This window comes from Pogona vitticeps, chromosome 2, assembly GCF_051106095.1.
Source record: "Pogona vitticeps strain Pit_001003342236 chromosome 2, PviZW2.1, whole genome shotgun sequence".
NCBI classification, from domain to species: Eukaryota; Metazoa; Chordata; class Lepidosauria; order Squamata; family Agamidae; genus Pogona; species Pogona vitticeps.
In genome coordinates, this window is record NC_135784.1 from 209,321,928 (window position 1) to 209,347,125 (window position 25,198).

The 25,198-nt window shown below is 40.9% G+C and overlaps 1 protein-coding gene across 2 annotated transcripts in view; it reads left to right on the top strand.

The window, feature by feature from the left end:
* Window positions 1-25,198, top strand: part of PALM2AKAP2 (PALM2 and AKAP2 fusion) — a 160,034-nt gene that overhangs the window by 61,385 nt on the left and 73,451 nt on the right. For both annotated transcript variants that reach the window (XM_078384866.1, XM_078384867.1), the window contains exons 2-3: window positions 2,567-2,647; window positions 22,461-22,591. In XM_078384866.1, coding sequence (XP_078240992.1) covers window positions 2,567-2,647; window positions 22,461-22,591 — 212 coding nt within the window. The remainder of the gene's footprint in view (window positions 1-2,566; window positions 2,648-22,460; window positions 22,592-25,198) is intronic.

Here is a 25,198-nt window from a genome sequence, read left to right on the forward strand (position 1 = left end):
TATTCTGAAAGTTGTTCTTCCTGATGTTTCGCCACTGTATTAAATGCCACATTCTTCCATGTGAGCCTGCGAGATCTGGAGATCCTGGAGTGAGGAGCTTCTCTCGCTCTCACTGCTGCCAGAAACATGTTTTCATGAAGGCTTTCACGGCCGGGATCTAATGGTTGTTGTGGGTTTTTCGGGGTCTTTGGCCATGTTCTGAAAGTTGTTCTTCCTGATGTTTCGCCAGTCTCTGTGGCCGGCATCTTCAGAGGACTGGACAGAGTTCCTACTCCAGTCCTCTGAAGATGCCGGCCACAAAGATTGGTGAAACGTTAGGAAGAACAACTTTCAGAACACAGCAAAAAAGTCCAAAAAACCCATAACAATCAGAAGCATGTTTGTTGGGGACATGACAGAGTGGTTTCTCTATGGCTGCTCCCAGCTCTGAAATTCTATCAAGAAGGACATGGCTGGTCTCTTCCCTGTTGCCCTTCCGCCACCCCTTGTTATTCCCATTGTCCTTCAGCATTTAAACTGGCCTATTGTTGGAAGGTTTCATTGGCTGCCTGCTCTCACTTCCTTTTATGCACATGCCTCATGAACTGTGTTTGAATCTGTTTTTTATATCTTAAAGGTATTTGCTATTATTTGAATGTACTCGTGTCAGTCAACTTGAGTGTCTTTTTTGGCAGAAAGGCAAGATTTAAAGTACATAACTCATGTGATGATAGAGGCCTCTTGTGAGTGTTGTGGAGGTTGTTGTGATGAGGTCCCGTACTTCAGTATTTGCCACTGAACACTGTAATGCATCTGCAAAGTAGCACAGAATCCAGTTCATGATTTACATCTGCATAGGTTAAATGGAGTAGCTCACTACGGTGAATAGCTACTAACTGCCACAGCGCCAGTGGTGTTATGAGACATGGGCCCCAGTGCGTAGCAGGTGCATACCCAGAAATGTGACTAATGCCTTGGTAGTTAGTAAAATTTCACTGTGGTGAGTTACATAGTTTAACTTGTGCATGCTTAAGAGACCAACAGGATGCTGGCTAGCAAGAAGTTTATGAAGCCTCTTCTGGAACTTCGGAAGCCTCTCTCCCCACAATAACTGCTTGTAGTCAAAGCACAGTGTGGGGTGGAACTTAGTGGACAACGTTTTTAAAAAGCCAGTGAGGAAATATTGTGTGTGTCCGCACGCACACGCGCATGCACCCTGCCTTGCTGTTTGTTGTGGGGAAGGGGGCACAAAATCCAGAGCTTGGATACTGTGATGATCCTTTATCCAGGCTCTTCCCTGGTCTAAAGTACCACTGCCAAGAACTGTGGTTGCTTCAGGGCAGGAGTCATACAACCCCAGCAGCAGAGTAAAAGACAGTGTCCCCCTTGTGTTGCCTCCAAGTGATCAGAAGGTCTGAGATGCATCCTGAGTTTTTGTGCAGGCTGCAAAGGAGAGATCCAGTGGCTAGAAGATTTCCAAAGCTCTTGTCGAATCTCATGTTATAGCCTGGCTTGTCTAAACCACAAGGTTTGCTAAGTTTTAAGAAGGAAGAGCACTGGGGCAGGGAGCAATGCCAAAAAAAAAAAAAGCTTTCCACTGTGACCAGCTGTTTTAGAGGCATGGGTGAGAGCAGTCTTGGCATGTCTAGTCTCCAGAGCATTGTTGTTTATGCAGCCAGAATGGAACCAACCATACAAGGGACAGAAAAGAAAAAAGTTTCTTTTTCCACCTTGTCTTCAGCTCAGTGTCCTGGAACTTACTAGGTCAACATGGATGAGTCTCCATGGATTGGAAGAGGTCAACTAGAAATCCATCCATCCATCCATCCATCCATCCATCCATCCATCCATCCATCCATCCATCCATCCATCCATCCATCCATCCATCCATACATACATACATACATACATACATACATACATACATACATACATACATACAATTTGACAGCTTGGCTTTGTGGAAAATCAGTGAAACTTTGCTTGAGTGGGGCGGGTTTCTTCCGTGGCTATTGCAGCCCCCCTCCCCAATTAGTAGATGATTCCTCAACTGCCATCCGGTCTCTATGAGAAGCCAAGCTTGCTGCTGCCCCTGTTTTACTTATTACATAACCATAGACTTTTGGTGGCACTTGTCTGCTCTGCTGAGAACCACGCTTTCCCTTTGTCAGAGGTGCAAAACACCATACAATAGGACTTGTCCCTTTAATTCGGTTGTTAGGCTTTTGTGCCTGCCGTCTTCCCCCCTGGGGGACTCTCCTCTCTCCACTGCTGCTCCCACAGAGAGAAGAGAGACCAGTTCTCCTCCTCCTCCTCCTCCTCTGCGAACAAGTAGCTAGTCCTTAGCTGACATGTTATTCCGGTGAAGCTGCTGTTTACGTCCCTCAGACGGTGAGGCAGGTGAAACATTGACATGCATTTGTCTGGTGGCTTGTGTACAAGAGGGCTTGGCTGGTGCATCTTTTTTTTTTTTTTTGGTGAACTGAATACGATCATCTGAAAAAATCCTCCAGCTTCTCTACCTTTCTGACAGGCAATTTCTCTTCTGTTTCTCTCCCCCCCCCCCCCCGTTTTCTTCTCTGCCAAGGAAAAAAGGAAAAGGCAGACAGAAATAGAAGGCAAGAGACAGCAGCTCGAGGAGCAGATACTTCAGCTGCAGCATTTCAAGGTAAGGACTGGGAAAGGGAAGGGCCGGACCTGTTTGTTATTAGACATGCCGATCACACATGGGAAAACTGGGGGGGAACCTGTTCCGACATGAAGCAGCCTGCACTGCCGGAGCCTGCCTCTTCCAGCTAATCAGCTCCTTGGCTGGCTCTCTTCTCTCTGTGTGTGATTCCCATTTACAGTACCACATTCCTCAAAAGGAATTGAGTTGTAGCGTGGGGGGGGGGACAATACATAGCATCTGTTTGCAGTCGCCACATATGTATCATTCCTTTTCCTCTCCTGTCCCCCCCCCATCAGATGGAATGGATGTGGATTTGGGTGTGTTCGCTGCATTGCTTAAATGGTTCCTTTCCGGCTACACAATTGCTTAGGCTTTCCTGACTCTTATTACAACAGTATTTCATCTCTATATGTGTGTGTGGGGGGGTATGAAATAGAGAATGAGAACGAGAGAACGTGCTTCTCTATATGAAGTTATTCAGTCGAAATATATATTCAGAACTGTAGAGGTTAAAGAGAGGTTTGTTCTGTGTTGAGATATATAAATGAAAGGATTCAGGACTGAAAACTTCGAACACTGTGGCAATATCTATTCTGACCGACCATACAGGTTCATCAGGTATCTGTGTATAAGCACACCTTGCTTACCAGGATTTCAGCAATCCAGATTTTTCTGAGCATCAGGTGCATCTTGAGGGAGGGAGAGAGCTAAGTGGGTGGAGTGTGCAAAAGGTGTCAGGCTGGATCCTTAGCCTCTCCAATTGAAAAGATCAATGGGCAGATGATGGGGTGAAATATCATTGCCCATTTTCAATCCCTGGTGAGCTACAGCTTGATAAAGGACTATTTACCTCATATAAAGGGGCATCCTATGTTTTTATGCCTTGGTGTTTTTTTCCGTCTACCTTCCTGATAAAACCAGAATTGATCCCGAATGGGAATCTGATACTGTGGTAACTGATGAAAGCTCAGCAGGTTTCATCCTTGTCAATAGGAGGATGGGAGACAGCCTGGAAACCCTACACAGAATGTGCTGAGCTTCCCAAGGAAATGTAGGGTAGAAATGTAAATACACACATGCCTACATCAGGAGAGGGAAACTTGGAGGATATCCCCTATGCCCACAGAAGTGGTTGATAGCTTCAAGCAGCTCTATTTTCATAATATTTATGCATATAATAAATGAACAGTTTTTACACAGATTTATTCATATAAATTTTCCCATATAGAAGTATTTGTTCTGTTATTCTTATGCCATAAATACTTGCATATGTATCTTTTGGGAGAGGGGCATCGTGTGACGTTGACTACAGTGGTTATATTTACCTGCCCAATAATTCACATTTGCACGGGTGGGGGACTTCTTCTTGTCCCACCACTGAGGGCGGGGCACAATGTAGAAATATAGAAGAGGGATTTCTCAGCTGTGGCACCACAGTTTTAGAAAGGGGGCTTCCTCCGCTTGGAGGCCTTACTCATACTAAGATTGGCTTTATTCACGTGCCAAGTTAAAATTTGGCTATTCACCTGATAATTTGCCACTTAGGGAAATCACTTCCAATCTTTTAGTTTGCTGGTTGTTTCCTTCTTTCAGTTATCCACTAGTTCTGGAGTATTTTAAAATGCTGAGATTGAGAAAGGTTCTTTTTATGTGACCTCACTGATTGCTGTCCACGCTGAGATCTTTCAATACAGAGTAAGTTAGAATGCTTACATACATACATACATACATACATACATACATACATACATACATACATACATACATACATACATACATACATACATACATACATACATACATACATACATACATACATACATACATACATACATACATACATTCTGGAATGTGTCTACTTTTAATACAATTTCAGCAAGAACTGAACTAAAAATTATCAGATATTCTTATACAAAAAAAATCCTCAGATTTTTTTCCCCTTACTACCACCAAACCTAGAAAAAGACCACTTTCAAGAATTTCTGTCAGAGATGCCCCTGCCATTTTTGTCTCTTTGTTTTTGCTTCTATTTGGGGGGGGGGGTAAATTGGTGGCAGCTGCTCTTTCATCCCCATAGAACCCCCCCCCCCGATTAATCCTAAATCCAGAGTGAAATAGGGAATGCTGGTGTTTCAAAGGAATTCTTGATTTCTTGGTGAAATTCTGTGACCCAATTTTTCTGCTAAATTTTGATGGATGTTTTTTGTCAGGCTGAGTGCTACAGAAATAAACTTCAGTGGCCTTTGTGAAACTAGCAAAGCCACATGTTGTCCACAGCAGTGGTTCCACAACGTTGGGTCCCCAGATGTTCTTGGACAACAACTCCCAGAAATCCTGGCAAGCACAGCTAGTGGTGAAGGCTTCTGGGAGTTTTAGTTCAAGGACATCAGGGGCCCAGGTTTGGGAATCTTATAAGATTTAAAATAGTAGTCAGTGTCAAGGCCATTGCTGCTGCTTCTTTCAGTGACAACAACAAGGAAAGGAAAGGAGAAAAAGGAATTTGTGGCAGAGAAGCAGAGATGACACTGCTAATGGCGTATGGCTCCTATCCAACCAAAAGAAACACTGGAATAATTTTTCTTCAGCTGGAGAAATTTGTTGAAGAAATTTGTTGAAAATTCTCTCCCTTCAAATAGGAGGGAGAATTTCGAGAGGCCATGTCACACAGCTCTACTTCAGGCACATTTATTTTTATTTTTATGAATAGACTGGGCTGACAGCCTGGCCCATCATGAATGTTTGATGGAGAGGAACAATACAAAAAAGATTAAAATATAGCTGTTCTTCGAGCCACCACACTTTCCCTAACCTATTTCTGATCATCAGAGCCTAATTGAAATAAAACCATTGTGTGATGGACTCTGGGAGATTCAAATTACGTGCTGTATTAAATTTTGGATCCAGCCTCTTTCTTCTAGGAACAGAAGGGATTTCTCAGAAGGCTTCTGAAAAGTGGAGCATTTCTTTGACAGAACAGGCCAGCACCATTTATTTTGAAACAGTAGCCAGGAGTCCATTTCAAGCACTAAAGATAAAATAAGACAGTAGGTGACTAATAGTTTGATGCACTTTTGTGACATGCAAAATCTGCTGCTAGAGGCAGCTGCCTCAGTATGCCTAATGAAAAAGCCAGGCCTGCACTTATCCTCGAAAGTGGGACACCTTTTGTCAGAAGAGTGTACACTTAGGGCTCCAGGAGATAGGGATGTAAGTTTTCAGTTTTTTTTTCTTCACATGGAAAGAACCACAGAATTGTTCTGGTTCTGGTAAAAAAAGTTTCTAAGAATCTGGCACTTCCTTTATTCAGAGTATAAGGCAGAAAAACTCGTAAGCATGGAGAGATCAGCCCAGTCTCATCGAATCCTCTCTACATGCACACATAATTAGCTGTTTGTGACAGAAAAGTTGCCCTAGATATACTTTTAGGCAGAAAAAGTACCTTTACCAACAGTTACCAGCTTGTAGTTACAATCAGAAGGAAAAAGACAGTAAAATGTAGTTCCGGACATGGAGAGAGCACCCATGCCTGCTTCTCAGAGGATGATCAGGGAAGAGGAAGAGAAGAGGGCTATGAATAAAACTATAGCATTCCAGATTAACAGCAGGAAGTGGCTTGTCCCAAATGCCAGGGATGGGAAGAACTTTACCAACGACGTTATAGTAAAGAACAACCACTTTTGGGCTGGACTCCACACTAGGACCAAAAAAGGCCAGACTTATTCAAATTGGCCTTTATGTCATTTGATCAGTAAAAAAAAAAGAGAGAGAGAGAAGAAAATCCATCTGTTTATACCCACAGTGAATTCCCATTATTTGACCCATGTAGTCACAGCCTTAGTCTGTGACAGGGCACAGTAATCTGGGGTGCTCCAAACAAGAGAAGGAGAACAGAATAAACTATTTTTCATTGCCCAAGATGGCATACAGCACTTTGCAGACCTGTTCCTGACTACCAGGAATGTTATACTTGAGTGGAAAATGGTTCAGACAAGCACAATTTCTCACAGAGGTCACCAGGAATGGGGAACCTTTGATTTTGCAGGTGCTGTTTGACATCAGTTCCCTCCAGCTCCCACTAGTTACAGCCATTAGTGAGGGATAATGGGGGCAGTAGATTGTCAGTATCTAAAGTGTCCACAGGTTCCTCAGTCCTGGTATACACACTCCTTTCTGTTGTCCCCCTACCTCTTCTAATAAATAGATCTTAACATGACTTGGTTTTTTAAAAAAGAAAAGAAAACACACAGGACACGATAGTCTGAAAAACTAGTTTTTCATGGATAGGAAATATAATGATTTCTTATTCCAGTCACCTTCAGCACTCTGAAACCTGTTGCTTGTCTCCCCTCTCCCTGTGTTGTTTGTATTTTGTGCCAAAAAGAGTGGGGGGGGAGGGAGAGGGAGAGAGAGAACCTTGTAATTTCTGCATAGAATGACAGGCTGTACAAAATACAAGTCTTTGCAGACAATAAGCAAAACATATTCTGGGAACCCTGTTATTGCATTCTCTTACAGTGGTGTAAGAGAAACGGTATTAACTTGTAGCAGCAAACTGCTTCATACTAATGAGTTACTGGCTGTATTCCAGCATGTGCCCCTGACTGGTCATGCTCTCGGGAATGCAACCTGCACCTTGTTCATGAGCAGAAATTTGCCATAAGACTTGTGTGATTTTCCTTACATAAGCATGAACTGGTAATAGTATTCTGGCCTTTGTGCCAAAATGTGAGAAATACACAAAAGTTCTCATAATCTCATTCTATTTGGGAAAACATTTGAACTTGCTACATTAAAGAAGGGCAATCTTATTATTCCATGATAACCCAAGAGCTGCTTATCTTACCAACAAGTGACGATTTATATCTCTGTTGTCACCCTAAATTTGGAACTAATGACTATCTCGAGATAACCATAAGGACTGCTGGATTCCGGGGATTGTCGTTCGAAAAAGAGAGTTTTCTCAGCTTTAGAAATATATCTGTCCATAGGAGGGAGCTCTGGGTTCTGGGTGCATTCTCAGATGCCTTCTTATGTTTCCGTATCTTTAAGCCTTGTGGTTCTGTGTGTTGAATTGGGCGCCTCTCCATTCAGAAAACACTTTCAAACTGATCAAAGGAGGTCAGGTGGCAAGGCTTGTCTCATAGTACAGTTTCTGAATCTGGTTCCTCCAGTATGAAGGACAACTTTCATCTGGCCTTGCGGCAGCTGCCTCATGCATTTGGCCTTGATTCTTTTTGTTGACGTGCTGCAGAGAATTCTGGGTCCTATACTGTAAGTAGTTGCTGTGGAGAACTGACAAGACCTGCGAGAGTCTTTTAGGGAAGTTCGGTTGCAGTACCGAAAGAGTGTTGCTTTGGGCCACAGATTTTGTTTAGGTGAAAAGGCAGCAAATTGTTGGTTATTAATGTATTTTTATTATATTTTTCACTGCTGTGGGGAAGTACTTGGAGGATTCTCTACCCTAGGCACCATAGTAACTTGGTTGCCATTAGGTACGATGCCCTGTGCCCTTGCTGGGGAGGGTCACCATTTGCTGCTTCACCTCAAGCAGCAAAATGTCCTGAGCCAGATCTAGTTGCCTGTCACAGAGAATTTTTTTAATTGAATATCAGCTTCGGAAGAACTCTGAGATGTACCAGAGCACAGTTTGGAAAACAAGTTAGGTACTGGATGTGTGAATCGCTTGAAAGAAATGGGAAATTAGTCATAGGACTTTCTGAAAAAGAATCCAATGATGGATCAATTTGTTATTCATAGATCATAGAGGTTTATTATCACTGCACGAGATTGCAGTGATGTGCTGACAGAGGAAATCAACATTCTACAAGGCAGTTCTAAAACGAGAGACAGCCCAAACACAATAATATAACTTTGCAACTGGACTTTGATTCAGCACCAGTTTTGGCACAGATGTAGCAGACAGACTGCTCTTGCTTTACAGCAAATATGGGGAAGTTTTGGAAAGGGTTTTCAGGTTATGATTTTTTTAAAAAAATAAAACTGTTTTCAAGGAACTTTAAGTATACCCTGATTTAAAACAATTCAAATAAATTGAAGAGACCAATCTTGCTTATTTTGAAAGACAATGGTTGGCCTCACCCATTTTTTATATTTGGAAGGAATCCAGGCTGCAGGGGCTAAAACACTGATCCTCAAAAAAGGCTTTCAAAAGTGTAAAACAGTAACTTTCATATAAACTGAGCATGTGTGGAACAAGCTTACCTGCAAGACAGTTCCAAAGTAGATACATTGTTGCAGCTTGGAGGTATGGGGAGGGGAGATATTTAGAAGTCAATGAAAGGTCACAGAAACAGTCAAAAGGTTTTCTTTGAAGAGTCAAACAAACAAACCCAGGCTTGCTTTCAATAAAGTAATGGAGTGACAATGCTCCAGAAAGGGGCATTTTGCCATGAATTAGCATGCAGTTTTGTAAGGCATATTCTAAATATTTCTGTGTTACAAAAGCAAAAAGCAGTTAAGTTTGTCCAGCCCTGAGTGCTTTCAGTAAACATTTCTGAAACCAGGCTCGTGGCTTACGTCTTAAGAACAATGGCAGCAATCAAGATAGTCTATCTACAGCAATGGTTCCCAGCCTTGGGTAACCAAGATGTTCTTGGACTGCAATTCCCAGAAGCCTTCACCAGTAGCTGTACAGGCCATGGTTCTCAATGATCTCGAAGGCTATATTATAGTTAGGTCTAAGACTAAGTTTAGTCTTGGAGTTGCAGTCCAAGGACACCTGGCCACCCAAGGTCAGCAATCATTGATGTACAGAATACACTCTTGTTCTCACAACTATCCACTCTTGTTGAAGAACAGCCATGACAGTTGCTTTGTGTTTGGGTGAGAAGTGGTAGCGATGAAAAAAGGAGTTAGTTTCTGGGATTTGAATTTCCCTTGCTTGGTGTCACATTTTGAATGGTAGTGAGCTCAAGAGGGTATCTTGCTTACTACCATTGGTTTTGTCAACATTCAGTCTGCCGTTTGCTATGTAAAACTTTGTATCATTTTTTCTGCTGTCAGCGCATATTATGCACCTATATTGGGCCATTTCATGGTGTTCTGAATTGTGGATAGGTAAAGGTACAGGTTCCCCTTGACATTTAGTCCAGTTGTGTCTGACCCTAGGGGGTGGTGCTCATCCATGTTTCCAAGGTGTACAGCCAGCGCTTGTCCAAAGACAGTTTCTGTGATCATGTGGCGAGCATGACTAGACATGGAACGCCATTACCTTACCACTGTGGTGGTACCTACGTATTTATCTACTCGCATTTGCATGCTTTCGAACTGCTAGGTTGGCAGGAGCTGGGACAAGTGACGAGAGCTCACTCCATCGCGTGGATTTGATCTTACGACTGCTGGTCTTCTGACCTTGCAGCACAGAGGCTTGTGTGGTTTAATGTAACTCATGCATAAGTCCCATCAGCCCTGGCCAAAACAGGCATGGTTGAGGAGTTATGACAGTTGTAGTTAGGGATGCATAAGAATTGTTGGCATTTCTCACCGTATGCTCCCAAAATTTGCCTTAGATGCCAGAGGACTTTTTACCAGTTTTAAAGTTAGTAGAAAGGCCTATGGATTGCAGCTACATCCTCACTTATGAAAATTCTGTTGCCTATAATAGGAACTTCCACTAGCAGGATGAGAAGTCTTTTGTTGTCCAAATTTCTTTCATTCATTTAGGCATTAGAAACTGCTGGCTCAAGAGAGCGTGGGAGGTAAATCATTGCAAAATAAACCTTTTATGAGTTATGAATATTAACACTGTTCAAAATCAATGTCAGCTGATATTTCTTGAGCATTATTTAATGAACCACTGGAACTAGAGTAGCTGGATTGCATCCTCATTTTAAAGATTCTGTTGTGCTGAAATAGTTACAATACTGTATTATATTAAAACTACTGTGCTTTTTTATTCTTGCAGATGTAGTTATACTACATCCCATTATATTGAATGTTTATTTCTTTTGCGCATATTCTATTTGATTCCTGTTTTATGGCACACCATTATGTCCATGTTATTGGTTTTAACTTGAAGGTATTTGTTAAAACCTATACACTATTTTAAAAAAATCATTAAAATGCTATTTATGGTTCAGCCTTAAAGAAAGATGCAAAATAAGCACTTTTTTTGGTGCCTCTGGTTATCTGTACTGGAGATTCACAGATGAAAAAGTACACATGTTAAGAGAATCGTACTAAAGGATGGGAAAAGGTGTGGACTTTTAATCTGCCTTGGACTATAAAGAACAAAGAACTCCCTTGCACATGAACTGTGGATTTTCTCAAGTGTAAATATTCCTAGTTGTAGTCCAATGACATCTGGAGGGCTGCACATTCTCCATTCCTGATGTGTAAATTTTCAAGGCTATACATTTGTGGACTGAAATTGGATACTGTAGCACCCTGCTTCCCTCCATAAATGGTATATTGTCCTGGCTGATGAAAGTAATTCAGTCAGTTAGGTGGGTGTGCCTCCCGATGTTGTGGGTGCACCATCACTGATTGGACAGACACCTGCCCAGGATGATATGAGGTCCAGGATGATATGAGGTTTCCTGCCTTGAGCAGGGGTTGGACTAGAAGACCTCCAAGGTCCCTTTTGACCCTGCAACGATTCAAATCTGAGGAAAACTGCTAAACATATGTGTACACAATAAAAGAAAAAGGTTAAAAAATGGGACAATTTGACTGCTATCTTTGGATTGTAGTTCTTACTGTACTATATCAATTTATTTTTAATAGTTTGATTTTAAAAAATTTACTTACATCTTTTGTATACACCTGTTAACAATCATGACTTTTAATTTTATTCTGATATATGTATACACATCTTTCCTCCTAGGACTTTGTAGCCAAACAAAGAAAATCATGGTTACATACAACAATCTGAAACAAAACCTCTGACCCATTTAAACACACACACACACACACACACACACACACACACACACACACACACACACACACACACACACACACAGAGAGAGAGAGAGAGAGAGAGAGAGAGAGAGAGAGAGAGAGAGAGATACGAAACAACAGCAAGTCATTTTAAAAAGAGGGATAATATAAGCATTTAAAATATGCAAAAGACATATTAAGAGCTAAATGCAGTTGCAGGGCATTGCTAGAGGAGTTCAGTGAACAAACAAAACTTTTAAATTCAACGTTTATGTAATTCCTATTGATTCAGTGGATCTGTTCTTATTGGGATTAACCATTAAATTTGACCCTAAAACCACATATCGGGAAAGCTAATAAATGGATTCCTGGGAAAAAAAGGTCGTTACTGGGTTTTCGAGGGTCTTTACTGAGAAGGGATGTCAACTGGTGCAGCCAATGAAAAGGCTCTCTCTCTCTCTGGTCCAAAGTAACTGAGTCTATATCTGGAATTGTTGGGACATAAAGTATAAGAAAGTTTCTGAAAATCTCCTGATTGTCAGGGTAGCTGTTATGGGGTTGGGGGTGAAGGGGAGGGCTCCACAGCGGCACTAGATCAGAACAACCTCAAAATATAGCCAAGATAAAAGTCAGCAAGGGAAAATATAAAATGTGCAAGATGTAAAAGGGCAGGGGGAGGGACGGAGCAATACACTTAGTTCTTGAGATTTGAAAAACCTGGGGAAAAATAGTAGATAGATTTTCTTTGTCTGATGCCAGGAAGGCCACAATGTAGATAGTAAGGTGCAGACTAAGCCCAGGACTGTAGCTAAGGTGGGAGAACAAAGACTTGGCTTCAGGGCACCAACATTTAGAGGGCACTCTAAAGATAAATCTGCTGGCGAATGTGAGGAAATAAATGGCAACACCTTTTGGCCTTTCCTTTAAAAAAAAAAAAAGATAAACTGTCTCTTGGCTGGATAGCTCAGTGAGTCAGAAACTGGAAGTTCAGTTCCCCACTGTGCATCTCAAAAGAGCCAGCCTTGCACCACCTGGACAGTCCCGGGATGCCCACAGAAGGGAATGATAAACCACTTCTGAGCACTCTTTCCCTGGAAAACCTGGAATGGGTTGCCATAAGTCAGAATTAACGGCACACCATTATTATTAATCAATATTTCTTTTGGTAGGAGCCCCGTTTTCATCCTTTTCTGTGGGTGTCTCAGAGCAGAGCAGGTAGGAGATGTTGATGCTTCCTCTATGTGCCAAAATGGCTGCCAAAATCACCCTGTTAAACTATTCTTCTAAGGGAATCCCATAACCAGGGTTAAATAACTGAACACTCCCCGACCCCTTTTTGTGTTTTAAACTGAAGGGTTTACTTCTATCTGTTTGATGTTGGAGCCGAACCAAGTATGGCCCGGGGAACATTGCTGATCTGCAGCTCTCAACGTTGCTGTCCTGGCTAGAGCAGAGGGGAGTTCTGTTTCCAGCAGCATCTGGAGGGCCACGCGTGTTCACACCTCTGATTTATATAATCTTGTTAAGCTGACATGGATGAATTTTGTATCCCAAAGGATCTAAAATTCTTTTAATTAAAAGAATCAATTAAATCTTTATTTATTTGCATCTTGCACGTGCCCCTCCCCCTTATATTTAAGGTGCTTCAGAACACAAGAAGGGGCTTTCTACCGTAGGAGAAAGAGACGGAGTCAACGGAGTCCAAAGGCAGGACTAATTCAATGTTGAATAATCTTGTGCAAACAAAACTGAAGCCAAGATATAAGGCCTGAAGGGGACGGAGTGTGTGTGCCTGACAGTGACCCTTGAAATTCATTGCAAATTTCATGGACATGAATTCCTCTCTACGCTGAGCTAAGGGGTTTTTCTAGTGGTTCTAACATGTGTCTTTAGAATTCACTGGAGTGTCCTCAGTCTGTACCTACTTATTACTGAGCATTCCAGTTTCCATCAGTGATTCATTCTTGATGTTTTCTGTCCTCACACTAGCCACGGTACAGGAGACATGCCCATCCTGAAAATAACTTTAGGTGCTCAACAGTCTTTTCCTCCTACTGCTGACCTGATGCTTTAAAAAGAATGGGAATGGCCCAGATTTGTGCTTTTGGCAGTATAATTAGCAAGAAAGGATTAACCATTTTAAATCTGTAGTGAAAAAAATATATGCCTACTGCAAAGCTCTGTGACTTGCTACTGTATTCTTAATGATGTGAAGGCAATCAATAACCATACATCTATTCATTTAATTAGGTTGATTAAAATCTCCATTAGAGATCAATAACACTTAATCTGTGGTTGAGCAGGGCTTACTTCTTTTTAGTTGTTCACAAATACAAGAATATTTAGATGTTATGACTTCTGGACATCAGGACTCATCACTTGAAAAACAGTGACAAGAGTTTCAACCCAGATTCAACCAAGGTTTCCCTTGGATCGCATGTAGATTCAGTTCTTTAAAAAAAGTCATATTTATGGATGTGGGATATTATGCTTCTGTATCCATGATTCAGAATACCAGGAAATAGCCTAATATTGCTGCACAATACCATATCCACATTACCATCAGGAAAAAGGATGCCAAGCTTTAACAGCAAAGGGCAGCCTGAATTTTGACACCAATAGCAACAGTCAAGATCATCTACAGGATACCCTTTTGTTTGTGCTCACTATACAGTGGTGTCCCGCAATATGATGACCCCGCAATACGACAAATCCGCTGGATGGTGACTTTTTTGCAATCGCTATAGCGATTCGGTCCTTGCTTCGGGAACCGTTTTTTCGCTAGACAACGATTAGAAACAGCTGATCGGCGGTTTGCAAAATGGCTCCCCACTGTTTTCCGGACCAATTCTTCGCAAGACAGGGATCTCAAAATGGCTGCCCTATGGAGGATCTTCGCTGGACAATGAGGTATTTCCCCCATTGGAATGCATTGACCGGTTTTCAATGCATTCCAATGGGTTTTTTCCGCTTGACAACGATTTCGCTGTACAGCGATTTTGCTGGAACGCGTTATCGTCATCATCCGGGGCACTGTAATTCAAAAAGTGACACCAAGCAAGGGAGAATTCCAAAGACTGACTCCTTTTTCCATGAGTTGACTACTTTATTTCATTTTTTATTTATTTTATTTATTGTATTTATACCCCGCCTATCTAGTCATTTCGACCACTCTAGGCGGCTTACAACATAAGGATAACAAGTTCTAAAAAAATTTATAACAATTAATTAATTAAATGATTCTATAAGATGGGAAAAATAAAAATAAATCAAATAAAGAGGAAAAAAAGGAAAGAGGACAGGAATTAACTGGAAGGGAAGGCCTGCCTATACATCCATGTTTTTAGTTGGTTCTTAAAAGTACTTCTTACCCAAACACAAAGCAATTGTCATGGTTGTTGTCGTTGTTTACAAGTAGGAATGATATTGTTTAGGACTGCTTGTTTCTGCAAGAGGAGGGGGAAAGTTTTACATTTAAACTTGAACTTGAAAACCATTTTGCGTAAGCATAATTTGGCACAGTGCAAGAGAAGACTGTCTGCTACAGCTGTACCTAAGTTGGTGCTGATTCAAAGCCAAGTTTCAAAGTTATAATAGTTGTTTGGACTTCGCCCATTTTTAGAACTGCCTTGTAGAATGCTGATATCATTCAGAACAAAATATATTTAATATATACAAAATAAAAGTATGGGGTCTTCCCAAACTCTCCAGTATGGTAGCAAAAGAGGAGCAAAACTGTCCACATCTTCCTTGTGGTATTATGTGAGAAGGAGGAGCATAAAACGAGAGGGGACTTGCCTTCACATAGTGGGGATGGCAGGTTATATCCTGCTGCAGGTGGCTGGCAAACCTCCCCCACCATTGTGACTATAAGTCTCTGACCCCCATTCAGGCAAACCAGGTAGCTTAATTTCTGTTTATTCATTCATTTATTAGCAACGGCAGAGACAGTGCTTTCTGTATGTTGCCTTCCATTTCACACCTATCCCAGTAGATTGATTTAAATGAGACTGGCAATTTATACTTTCGCTATCTGGTAATTGGAAAATGAATTGCACTCCACTCTGATCAGTGCCTTTTGTTTCACCTCTGTAAAACATCCATGGGCGCAGTGGTTAAACCGCTGTACTGCAGCCAAAACTGTGCTCATGACCTGGGGTTCAATCCCAGGTAGCGGCTCAAGGTTGACTCAGCCTTCCATCCTTCCGAGGTCGGTAAAATAAGTACCCAGATTGCTGGGGGGGGGGAGGAATGTGTAGCATGTATAATTAACTTGTAAACCACCCAGAGAGTGCTTGAAGTGCTATGGGGCGGTAGATAAGCAGCACGCTTTGCTGTTGCTTTTGCTTTAACTTTGCAATTTTGATAGCAGCTAATATGGGCGAGAGCCTAGTAGCAAAATTCATGAAGACCACCACAGTGCTTCCGTCTGCTTTCAGATAAACTCTCCATTGTTTTCTCTCAAGAGTCAATGCCATGCAGTTGTTTGCTGATGCCAGAAAGCTGATGATTCCTAGAACAGCTCGTTGCTGTCTTGCTTTGCCAGGCAAAGCAAATGAGCCAATCAGCCTTTTCAGTGCTAATTCCTAGTTAGCTACTCTGTAAACAACAGCAGCCTGCGGATGGACCTGGCTGGAGACCAGTCTGAAAGACAGAAACAACAACAACACCCCCAGTCACTATCTAAACTGTGAAGGAGGGCAGAACAAGAAACCTTCAGCATGACCTCATTATTGTGCTCATTTGATTTAAGGCACTTTGAAGAAGCCACCCTTCTGTCTTTCTGCACAAGCTGGTTCTTCTTTTCCAGCAGGATTTCAGTATCTATTTTATTATGCTGATTAAAATCTCCACCTATAGCTTCTCAGAAGGGTGGCTAGAAACTATAGCTGCTCTCTCATCATCAAAAAGCATCTTTCTCCCCTGGAAAGAAGGTTGCTACTCTCATGCTTGAAAATAAAGGTGAACTGAAATTCGGAAATTTTCTTCTGCTTGAACAAGAGCATTTGTTAATATTTCTTTGAAACAGAGGATGGGGGTCCTGTACTGTTAATAATTACTTAGAAGAAGAAATGTTGGTAAGGAGCAGTTTTTAGTACAATCTACACCTGCTGAAATTTTCACAAACATATAACCCTTAAAGATACAGGAAACTTTTTTTTTCAATCTGGTCATTCTATGGGTTAAAGGCAGTTGTTTGTCTCACTGACAATAGGCCAGTGGGATTTATTTAAGTGATGAATTATAAAAGTATCACTGATTTAATGAGTCTACTATTGTTTGGATTAATAATTGAAATTGGGTCCATGATTTCATTTGTTTCCAGTTTAAATCTCTTATGTGCGTGTAAAGCAAGCACTAATGGCTAGGATGATGCAGGTTTTGCCATTGAAAAACCCTTAATTTGAAACATTATAAACTGAGTCCAAAAACAGATGTGAGAGATGGTTCATAGAGCTGAGAGCAGAATAATGCTGTAGAAAGTAATTGAGGCTCTCTTTACTTGTAAAATCAAACTTCAGAGGAATCTGTTGGTTAAAACTCCAAGAACAAACAAAGCAAGCTATTTTGCTTAGTCCTGAAGGTAAGGAAATTCATGTTGTGTCATTTGTGTGTGTGTGTTATGTGTTGTCAAGACAGAACTGACTTAAAGTCAACCTAACAGTTTCACTTTAAGGTAAGTGAGATACTTAAGGAGTGATTTTATCACTTACCTCCCTCAGAAAATTCCATGGCCAAGTGGAGATTCAAAATCAGATCTTCTACGTCCTATTTTACCCATTACTATACTTGGTATCCCAGTATCATTTAGATGCTCATGTTACTTAGAACTTTTTCTCTTCTAGGCATAGACTATCTTAATATCTTGTTTGTATTTAGAATTCCTTTCCACGGGCAACTCTTTTGAATCCCCATGATTAAGCCAGTACTTTGCCATGTTATTTACATAGCAGTTATTTTGGCTTTGATCACCATGGAGAATTGGGTTGTCACTTAGCTGTTCAAATAGGGTGGCTGCACCTTTAACCATTCCTTTTAAGAATTGTGTGGGTGAGACAGTTTTAGAAAGCATTAATGCATGACATGCTACACATGATGGAATTCTTCTTTCTACAAAACCATGACCACTTCTCTTCCTCATGAGATCATCCTGTACTAGACCTTCAGGCAGTGCTTGCAAAATAGCAGGGAACTTGTATATAAACTCTGCTGTTGTACTTCTTTTCTAATTCCTTCATTGTTGCCCTTTCTAGTCTTAAGTCTTCTGTTTTCTTGGCTGCAGACTTCGTTTGGATTAATTATTGAACCAAGGTATACAACAACATTTCTGACTATTTCAGTTTTTTCATTTCAGTGGGCATGTATAACGTCACTATCTTCTAATGACATCCCAGACAATATTTGATAAGTGACTGATTTCATGTAACATTTGCCACAATAATCAGTGTATAAGCAAAAGTCTTTTTCTTTCTTTCTTTCTTTCTTTCTTTCTTTCTTTCTTTCTTTCTTTCTTTCTTTCTTTCTTTCTTTCTTTCTTTCTTTCTTTCTTTCTTTCTTTCTTTCTTTCTTTCAACGTAAAACAAAAACATACAAACCCAAAATACACTCATAACATAAAACAATAAATTATACAAAATGTACCCCCCCACACAGGAACCATTGGCAATACAGTGGTACCTTGACTTACAAACTTAATCCGTATTGGAATGGCGTTCATACATCGAAAAGTTCGTAAGTCGAGGCAAACTTTTCCATAAGAATGCATTGAAAACCATTTAATCTGTACCTGCTGTTTTTCATTTGTATGTCGAGGTGCTGTTCATAGGTAGAGGCATTAGTTCCTGTAGGAACTAATGCAAATCCGGTTAATCCATACTCTACCACTAGGGGGAGAATTTTTTTTAAAAAAAATTCTTCTTTTGACCTAAGATGAACTTAGGTCAAAAAAAGGGCAGAAAAGGTTTTTTTCTGGGTTTCTTTTTTTTCCCGCTAAGTCGAGGCTCCATTCGCAAGTAGAAGCAACTTTTTCTGAACGGAGCCGTTCGTAACTCGAATCGTTCGCAAGTGGAGCCGTTTGTGTCGAGGTATCACTGTATAATCAATTTTCCTACATTCATAAAGTCCCATTACCCTTCCAAAATTGATTCCTACCTCTCTTCCCCTTTATTAATACATAATCAATACTTTCTCCCCAAATATCTATAATGCTTATTTGTCTGTTATAAAATGATCAAGCCAGTAAATTTAAGAGAAAATATCCTGAAAATGTTTTATAGATGGCATTATACTCCTATAAAACTGGCAAAAATGTCAGAAGGTAGCAGTAATATCTGTTGAAAATTTAAAAAAAAAAGTGGGAAATTATTATCATATGTGGTGGTCATGTGAAAAAGCCAGGGTTCATTGGTTACAGTTGTGGGAAATGATAAAAGGAATTATTCAAAAGAAATTAAATTTTAAACCTGAAATAGCATTATTTAAACATTATGCCAGAAATTACTGACAAGAACATTTAATATTGTTTGATGTATATATTGATAGCAGCTAGGTCACTCTGGGCCCAAAAATGGAAAAGTGAAGACGTACCTACAATGGAGGAGCTCCTGAAGAAGCTGTTGGACATTATAGAACTGGATTCACTATCAGAAGTGCTACGAGATCAACCAAGAGACTATGCAAAACAAAGTTGGATCTTAATACATGCTTGGGCCCAGGGTCAGACTTGAAGATAGGGCAAAATGATTGATGGGCTTTGTCTTTTTTAGGTTTTTTTCTTTTTTTTCCAATGCTCTCTGGAGTTTGGGAAAGCTGGAATGTAATGGGGTCTGAATCCTTGTCCTCAAAGGGGGGGAAGGGTTTGGGGTGTCTGTACTGCATTTTAGATATGTGTTTGTAGTTGAAATAAAATTTAAAAAAATAATAATAATAGAGGATGACAGAGAACGAGATGGTTGGACAGTGTCATTGAAGCGACCAACATGAATTTGACCCAACTCCGGGAGGCAGTGGAAGACAGGAGGGCCTGGCGTGCTCTGGTCCATGGGGTCACAAAGAGTCGGAGACGACTAAATGACTAAACAACAACACATTGTACATGGAATAACAAAATAAATAATTTTGATTAATTGTAATGGAGTTCTTCCGTGGCCGGGGGTGCACTAGTGGTAAAGGCGGGAAAGAGACACGGAGGCTCTTCATAAAATCCAACATTAACATTTTTATTAATAACAGAACTCAACTCAGCCATATCAAAAGGGTCTTGCAAACAACTTTCAGGTAACAACCAATAACATTTAGGATGTACATCTGGTGGTTTCTGAGGCTCTCCTAAAAGGGCGCCGGTCCGAACCATTCGCGATCGGTTATGGGACGAGGGGGGCACTCTGTACTGCACATACCGTGCCACAGCACAGATGCCTCGCCCAATCTCCTTCCAGGGGTTTCTGTTGGAACACCGGTCCAGGCCGGATCACCCTCCTCCCACCAGGGTGATTCCTGGGATAGACCACCACAGTCCATTCTAAGGGGTCGTACCCCTTTCCTCTCCCACTAGGTATTATAGGATCTGGGAGCAAACCTCCTCCAACTGCTAGGTTCGGGAATTCCGCAGCAGTACCGGTCGTTGCTCCTATCCCGAGCATGGGTTGCGTCTGGACCCCTCGGCTTATCCTTCTTTCCGGATCCGGGTCTGTCCAAAGACTGAAAACGCGCACGCTTTTTCCCTCTTTTACCTCCTCCCACACAATAAGGTCCAGCTCCTCCCCTCCCTCGTCAGCAAGACATACCTCTGCTGGTTTTTCTTCTATCGCGTCTGCCTGCTCTATCTCTATTAACACCCCCTCTACACATCCATTCTCTTTTAAGGTGTCTTTCTTCTCTGAGGACGGCGCACTCCTTGTCACTCCTTCACATTAATCAGTTTTATCTTTACTTATTTCCAAGTTTTAGTCTGATTCCATAAGTTTGAATGTAAGCTTAATTGTGTGTAGATTAGACTCACTGAAATAAATGAGTCTACATCGCCATGACTAACATAAGACCTGTTTATTTCAGCTGTTGTAGTCTAAGCAGAAGTAGGTCTAAATCTAACCCACTGTAAATTATGTCCAGTTGATTTCAGTATATCTTCTGTAGGTCTGCTCTAATCATGAGTAAGAGCGTGTCCAGATGGACAGTTGTTCCTCTGGCAGTACCTGTTTCCTTGCTGATTGTTTCAGTTATTTTTCTGGCTGTCCATGTTATGTAACGTGTCAAGAACAAAAGGATTTATCCTTTTCCTCTTGAACTTTTTTTTTTTTGTCTTTCTTAAAAACATAATTTCTTTCTGTTCCAGGGTTTGTTGTACTGGGCAGATATTAGAAGTATGGCAGTTTTTATGCTTCCTGCACATTTAATTTATGTGTCAAGAGCCTTTGATCAGAACCTTCTAATGATTACCCCATTAAATAAAAAGAAAAAAATGCTCCAGAAGACAAGTTACAGCACGGCTGTGGGTTTCAGGCAAACATTTCAAAGATCCCTTGAAGCATGTTTTGGAGATATGGATTTTGGAGTTTAAGGGCACATCTGCACTGACAGAGTAGCCTGCTATATGTATCATTTTTGGTGCTGTTAGGTTTATGGCGTCCACACATGTTTTGACTTACAATGATCCATCCCACCAGTTGAAATCCGTGCTCAGCCATGGAAACTCACTGGGAGAGTGGAACTGGTAAGACCTCTCCTTAAAGTTGAGTAGCTCATCCAAATCATAATTCAGTTATGCCTCCATTCCTTTTCCTGTTTCTGAGGAAAGCTTGTTTAAACAAACTAGGTTCAAACTGCGTTCAAACTGTATCTTCATATGCTAACTTGTTTGCAAACCTTAGAATAAGTTGTAGTTCTTTGAGCTCTAATCTAATGGCAAATTGTAATTTGTTCTAAACCAAGAACTTTCATTAATGTCCCATGCGTGGAGCAGGAGATAGAGCAGAGCACATCTGGCCCTGAGAGTTGCAGCAAGTTATTCCTGATAATTTAATACATGAATCAGGGCAGATGGGTAACTGTGGCCTACCAGATGTTGCTGGATTGCAATTCCTCTTTGCCCTACCCAGCATAGCCAATGATAAGAGATTGAGATTCATCTTTTCTGATGCACATGCATGTTTTTTTTTTGTTAAAAATAGGCAGTGCACATACAAAACTACTGTATAATTTAAAACCAATGTTGCTGGCATTGTTGCATGTTGTTTGTCCCTTAGCAAGATTTCAAGTATAGGCATCCATGACCCTACTATTCTCCATCATGCTACTGTGGCTCCCCAGCTGTGTTATACTCAAGATATATAACTGTTTTAGAGAGGACAGCCAGATTCAGAGAAAGACTGTATTCTTGTTTCTTTAGTTATCATTCACAGGAGAGAATTTTAGCAGGTACCTCTTCATAACAAAAATTCCCTCTGCCGCAAAGGGTTTTGATGAATACCAGAAGCCTCCTTCTTCCTTTGCTTCTAACCATACTCCTTTGGAAAGCCTGGCCTCTCTGCATGACTGCATTTTTGGAGGGGAGTGAGTGAATTGCTGATTGTTATATTCAAAACATCTGACTCCAACGTCCTGAACCTGGTTTAGAATTTCAACCCTCTTGTGGTTGATTGACTTCATCACTTGGATTATACAAGCCACGGATTGAAATTACTTTGGCTAACAAATCAATGACCTGTGCATTACACAGATTAGATGTGAAACCCTGATCATATGGAGATCTGGATGAGTCTTTAAGGGATTTATCCAGCAGAATGAATGTGTGCAGTACTGAAAGTGCTAATCATTGTCTTCAAGAGGGCTATGAAATATTGAAGAGCAGAATTCCCCTCGATGTCTCTCTAAATGTGCTTCTTTCTCTTCGCTCTTATCTTCCACCTAGTCAAAAGCACTTCGTGAAAAATGGTTGCTACAAGGCATCCCTGCTAGCTCTCCAGCAGAAGAAGAATCCAGGAAGAGGCAGGCAGAAGAGGATGAGCTGAAGGTGAAAAAGCTGGAAAGCAACATCCATAGGTAAGGTCCACGACTTTCACGCATCTTCAGGCTCACATTCTGTCTTCTCATTGTCATGCTGTTTCTAGGTGCAGTAAAACACATGGCTATGAAAACCGTGCCACATTTTAGAGTTGAGACTCCCAGAATCCCCCATTCTACATAGCCAGGATCCAGGGGAGCTTTTGAGACCCGCAGTCCGAAAAAGCCACATTTCCAAGCTCTTTGTAATTAGTAGATGATCTGTGAAAGCAGAACTAAGAAGATGGCATGTGGACTCAGACTGCCAGCAGCCCTAATCAACACATGGGATGGTGAGGGATCATGGGAGTTGCAGTCCAAAGCCATCTGGTAGGTTCATATGTTCCGTGTGTGGTTGTAACTGTTCAGTGGTGGCCAGTTTGTGGTGGAGTCAAAGAACCTGCAGTTTAAAGCACAAATTTCATCTGAGGCCATTTTAGACCTGAGGCTTTTGTTCTATAGCAGGGAATGAAAAATGAAAGTTTGAAAATTACTTTTCACTCTGTGTGTGCTGTATTACTGTCTGATGACACCTACTCCATTTACTGCTACCTGTTAAGTGGATAGTTATGAAATGGGAGTCATCCGTCTGTGGCATTTGCTTGCCAGTGTAGTCTACTGGGTTTGCTATCTGCTGACGAAGACTTCTCCTTGATTAATTTGGCCATTGGTAATACCAGAATTCTTGTTCTTCCTTGGTGCTTAGTCTTGCTTGGTGGTCATACATGCTTATGGTTTCTGTATCTATTGCTATCTTTGTTTCTTGTGTAAGCTTTTTGGAGGCTGAAGACCTTTCTCTTCTAGCAGAGAAAGACCTCTCTCTTTAGGAAACCTTTCCCTTAATGACTTGCTTCCTGAGTGGGGTTTTAAAATGGATGGTTGTGCCCTACTGCTTTGAATGTGTTTTTGGTGTTGTTTTGGTTTACCATGTTTTAGTATAGCATTCGTTTGATTCTTGTTAGCATTTGTATACTTGCTGTTTTCAGCTTTAAATATTTTCCTTTAATGGTATCAGCTGCCTTGGGTCCTTTTCCAAGGAGAAAGGTGGGGTTAAAAAATTAAATAAATAAATAAACATGTATGACAAAATATAAAGTTTGAGACAAAACAAGAGGATGCTCTTGTTTATCAAATGCAAGATATTTTAGTTCTCTCTTTAGTTTATAGTGAGAGTTTGGTAATGAAAACATTTATTAAAATGCAATAAACTAACTAGCTAGTTAAAGAAGGAGCATTAAATACTTAAATCATTTGAAAGCTTTGCTTCATACTGGTATACAAATTACCTTTGTAATGTGTGGGAGCTGAAAAGTCATTCCATATAACTATAGGTACACCTTTGCGGTGACCAAAGTCAAATCAGGCTATACAGTTTTCCCATTGTTTCTAGCCAGGGCCTACACAACCTCATCCCCATGATGTTCTGCACAGCCTCCACTGCTGAATAATGGAGGAGTGGGGAAATTTTATACCTTCAGATGTTTTGGACTTCAATTACCAGAAGACTCCACCAGCACAGCTAAGGATTAAGGGGACTATGAAAGTTGTAGCTCAGTTATAACATCTGGAGATCTGGTTTAACTGCCACTGGTGTAGAGGATCAGTTGCAGCTGGAGATCAGGCTACAGACAGCAGAGTTAGTGTGTGAATGCCAATTCACAATGGAACAATTTTTTTAAAAAGCCTTAGACTTTTGGGGCTGCCTTACTTAAGGAGTAGGGGATTCTTTATTTCAGGTTATTTTCTCTTACACATGTGCTTCATCGTTTCATGTAACACTGCATAGTTTTGCAAGGGGAGCTAAGAACTCTGTCTGTGATATTGGGCTCAGAAGCATCAGTACTAAAGAGAAAACAGAAGAAAACAATTTTCACATTTTAGGTTTGTCTTTAATCCAGTGCAAATTTTCCTCTCAAATTACAGACATTTTGGAAAGGGAAGTACCACAGCTATTAAAAGCATCACTTGTAAAGCAGCCTCTGTGCGCCCTTTCATCTTAGGAATGTATCTGCCTTGATTCTCTCATTTTCCCAGTCCACATTATTCTGCCCTATTTGCTCTCAGGCTCATCTTCTTTCATCAGAATCTGAAAAGGCTGAACATCAGTACCTGCTGATCTAGAGGCAGGCAATTCCTCTCTGTATCTAGCTCAGAACTGATGGCATGATCCAAATGCACTCACTGCAGATGACAGAATTACCTACTCCCAGCAGAAACTAAGACCTAAACCATCCAACACAGTTAGTTTGGAATTAGAGATGGGGCTTTCTGAAGTGACAAAAGATATCCAATTGTCCAAACCCTCACTCAGCATTTTGCAGATTTGCTTGTTTCTGTATGTGATTGGTCATCAGTATGGTAACCACTGGCTTCATTTACAAGACTGATTGTGATTGAAGAAACTGTTTGGAGGGGTGGATGTTGTAATAGCAGGAAAAACACATTTTTCTCTGTATGTTGAAAAACAGCCCTGGCAATTGTTTTGTGTTTGAGTGAGAAGCGGTTAACTAATGAAAAACAAAGTCAGGTTGTGGGATTCTCTCTTGCTTGGTGTCTCTTTCTGAATGGTAGTGAGCATAAAGGGTATAGACCATCTTGACTGCTGAC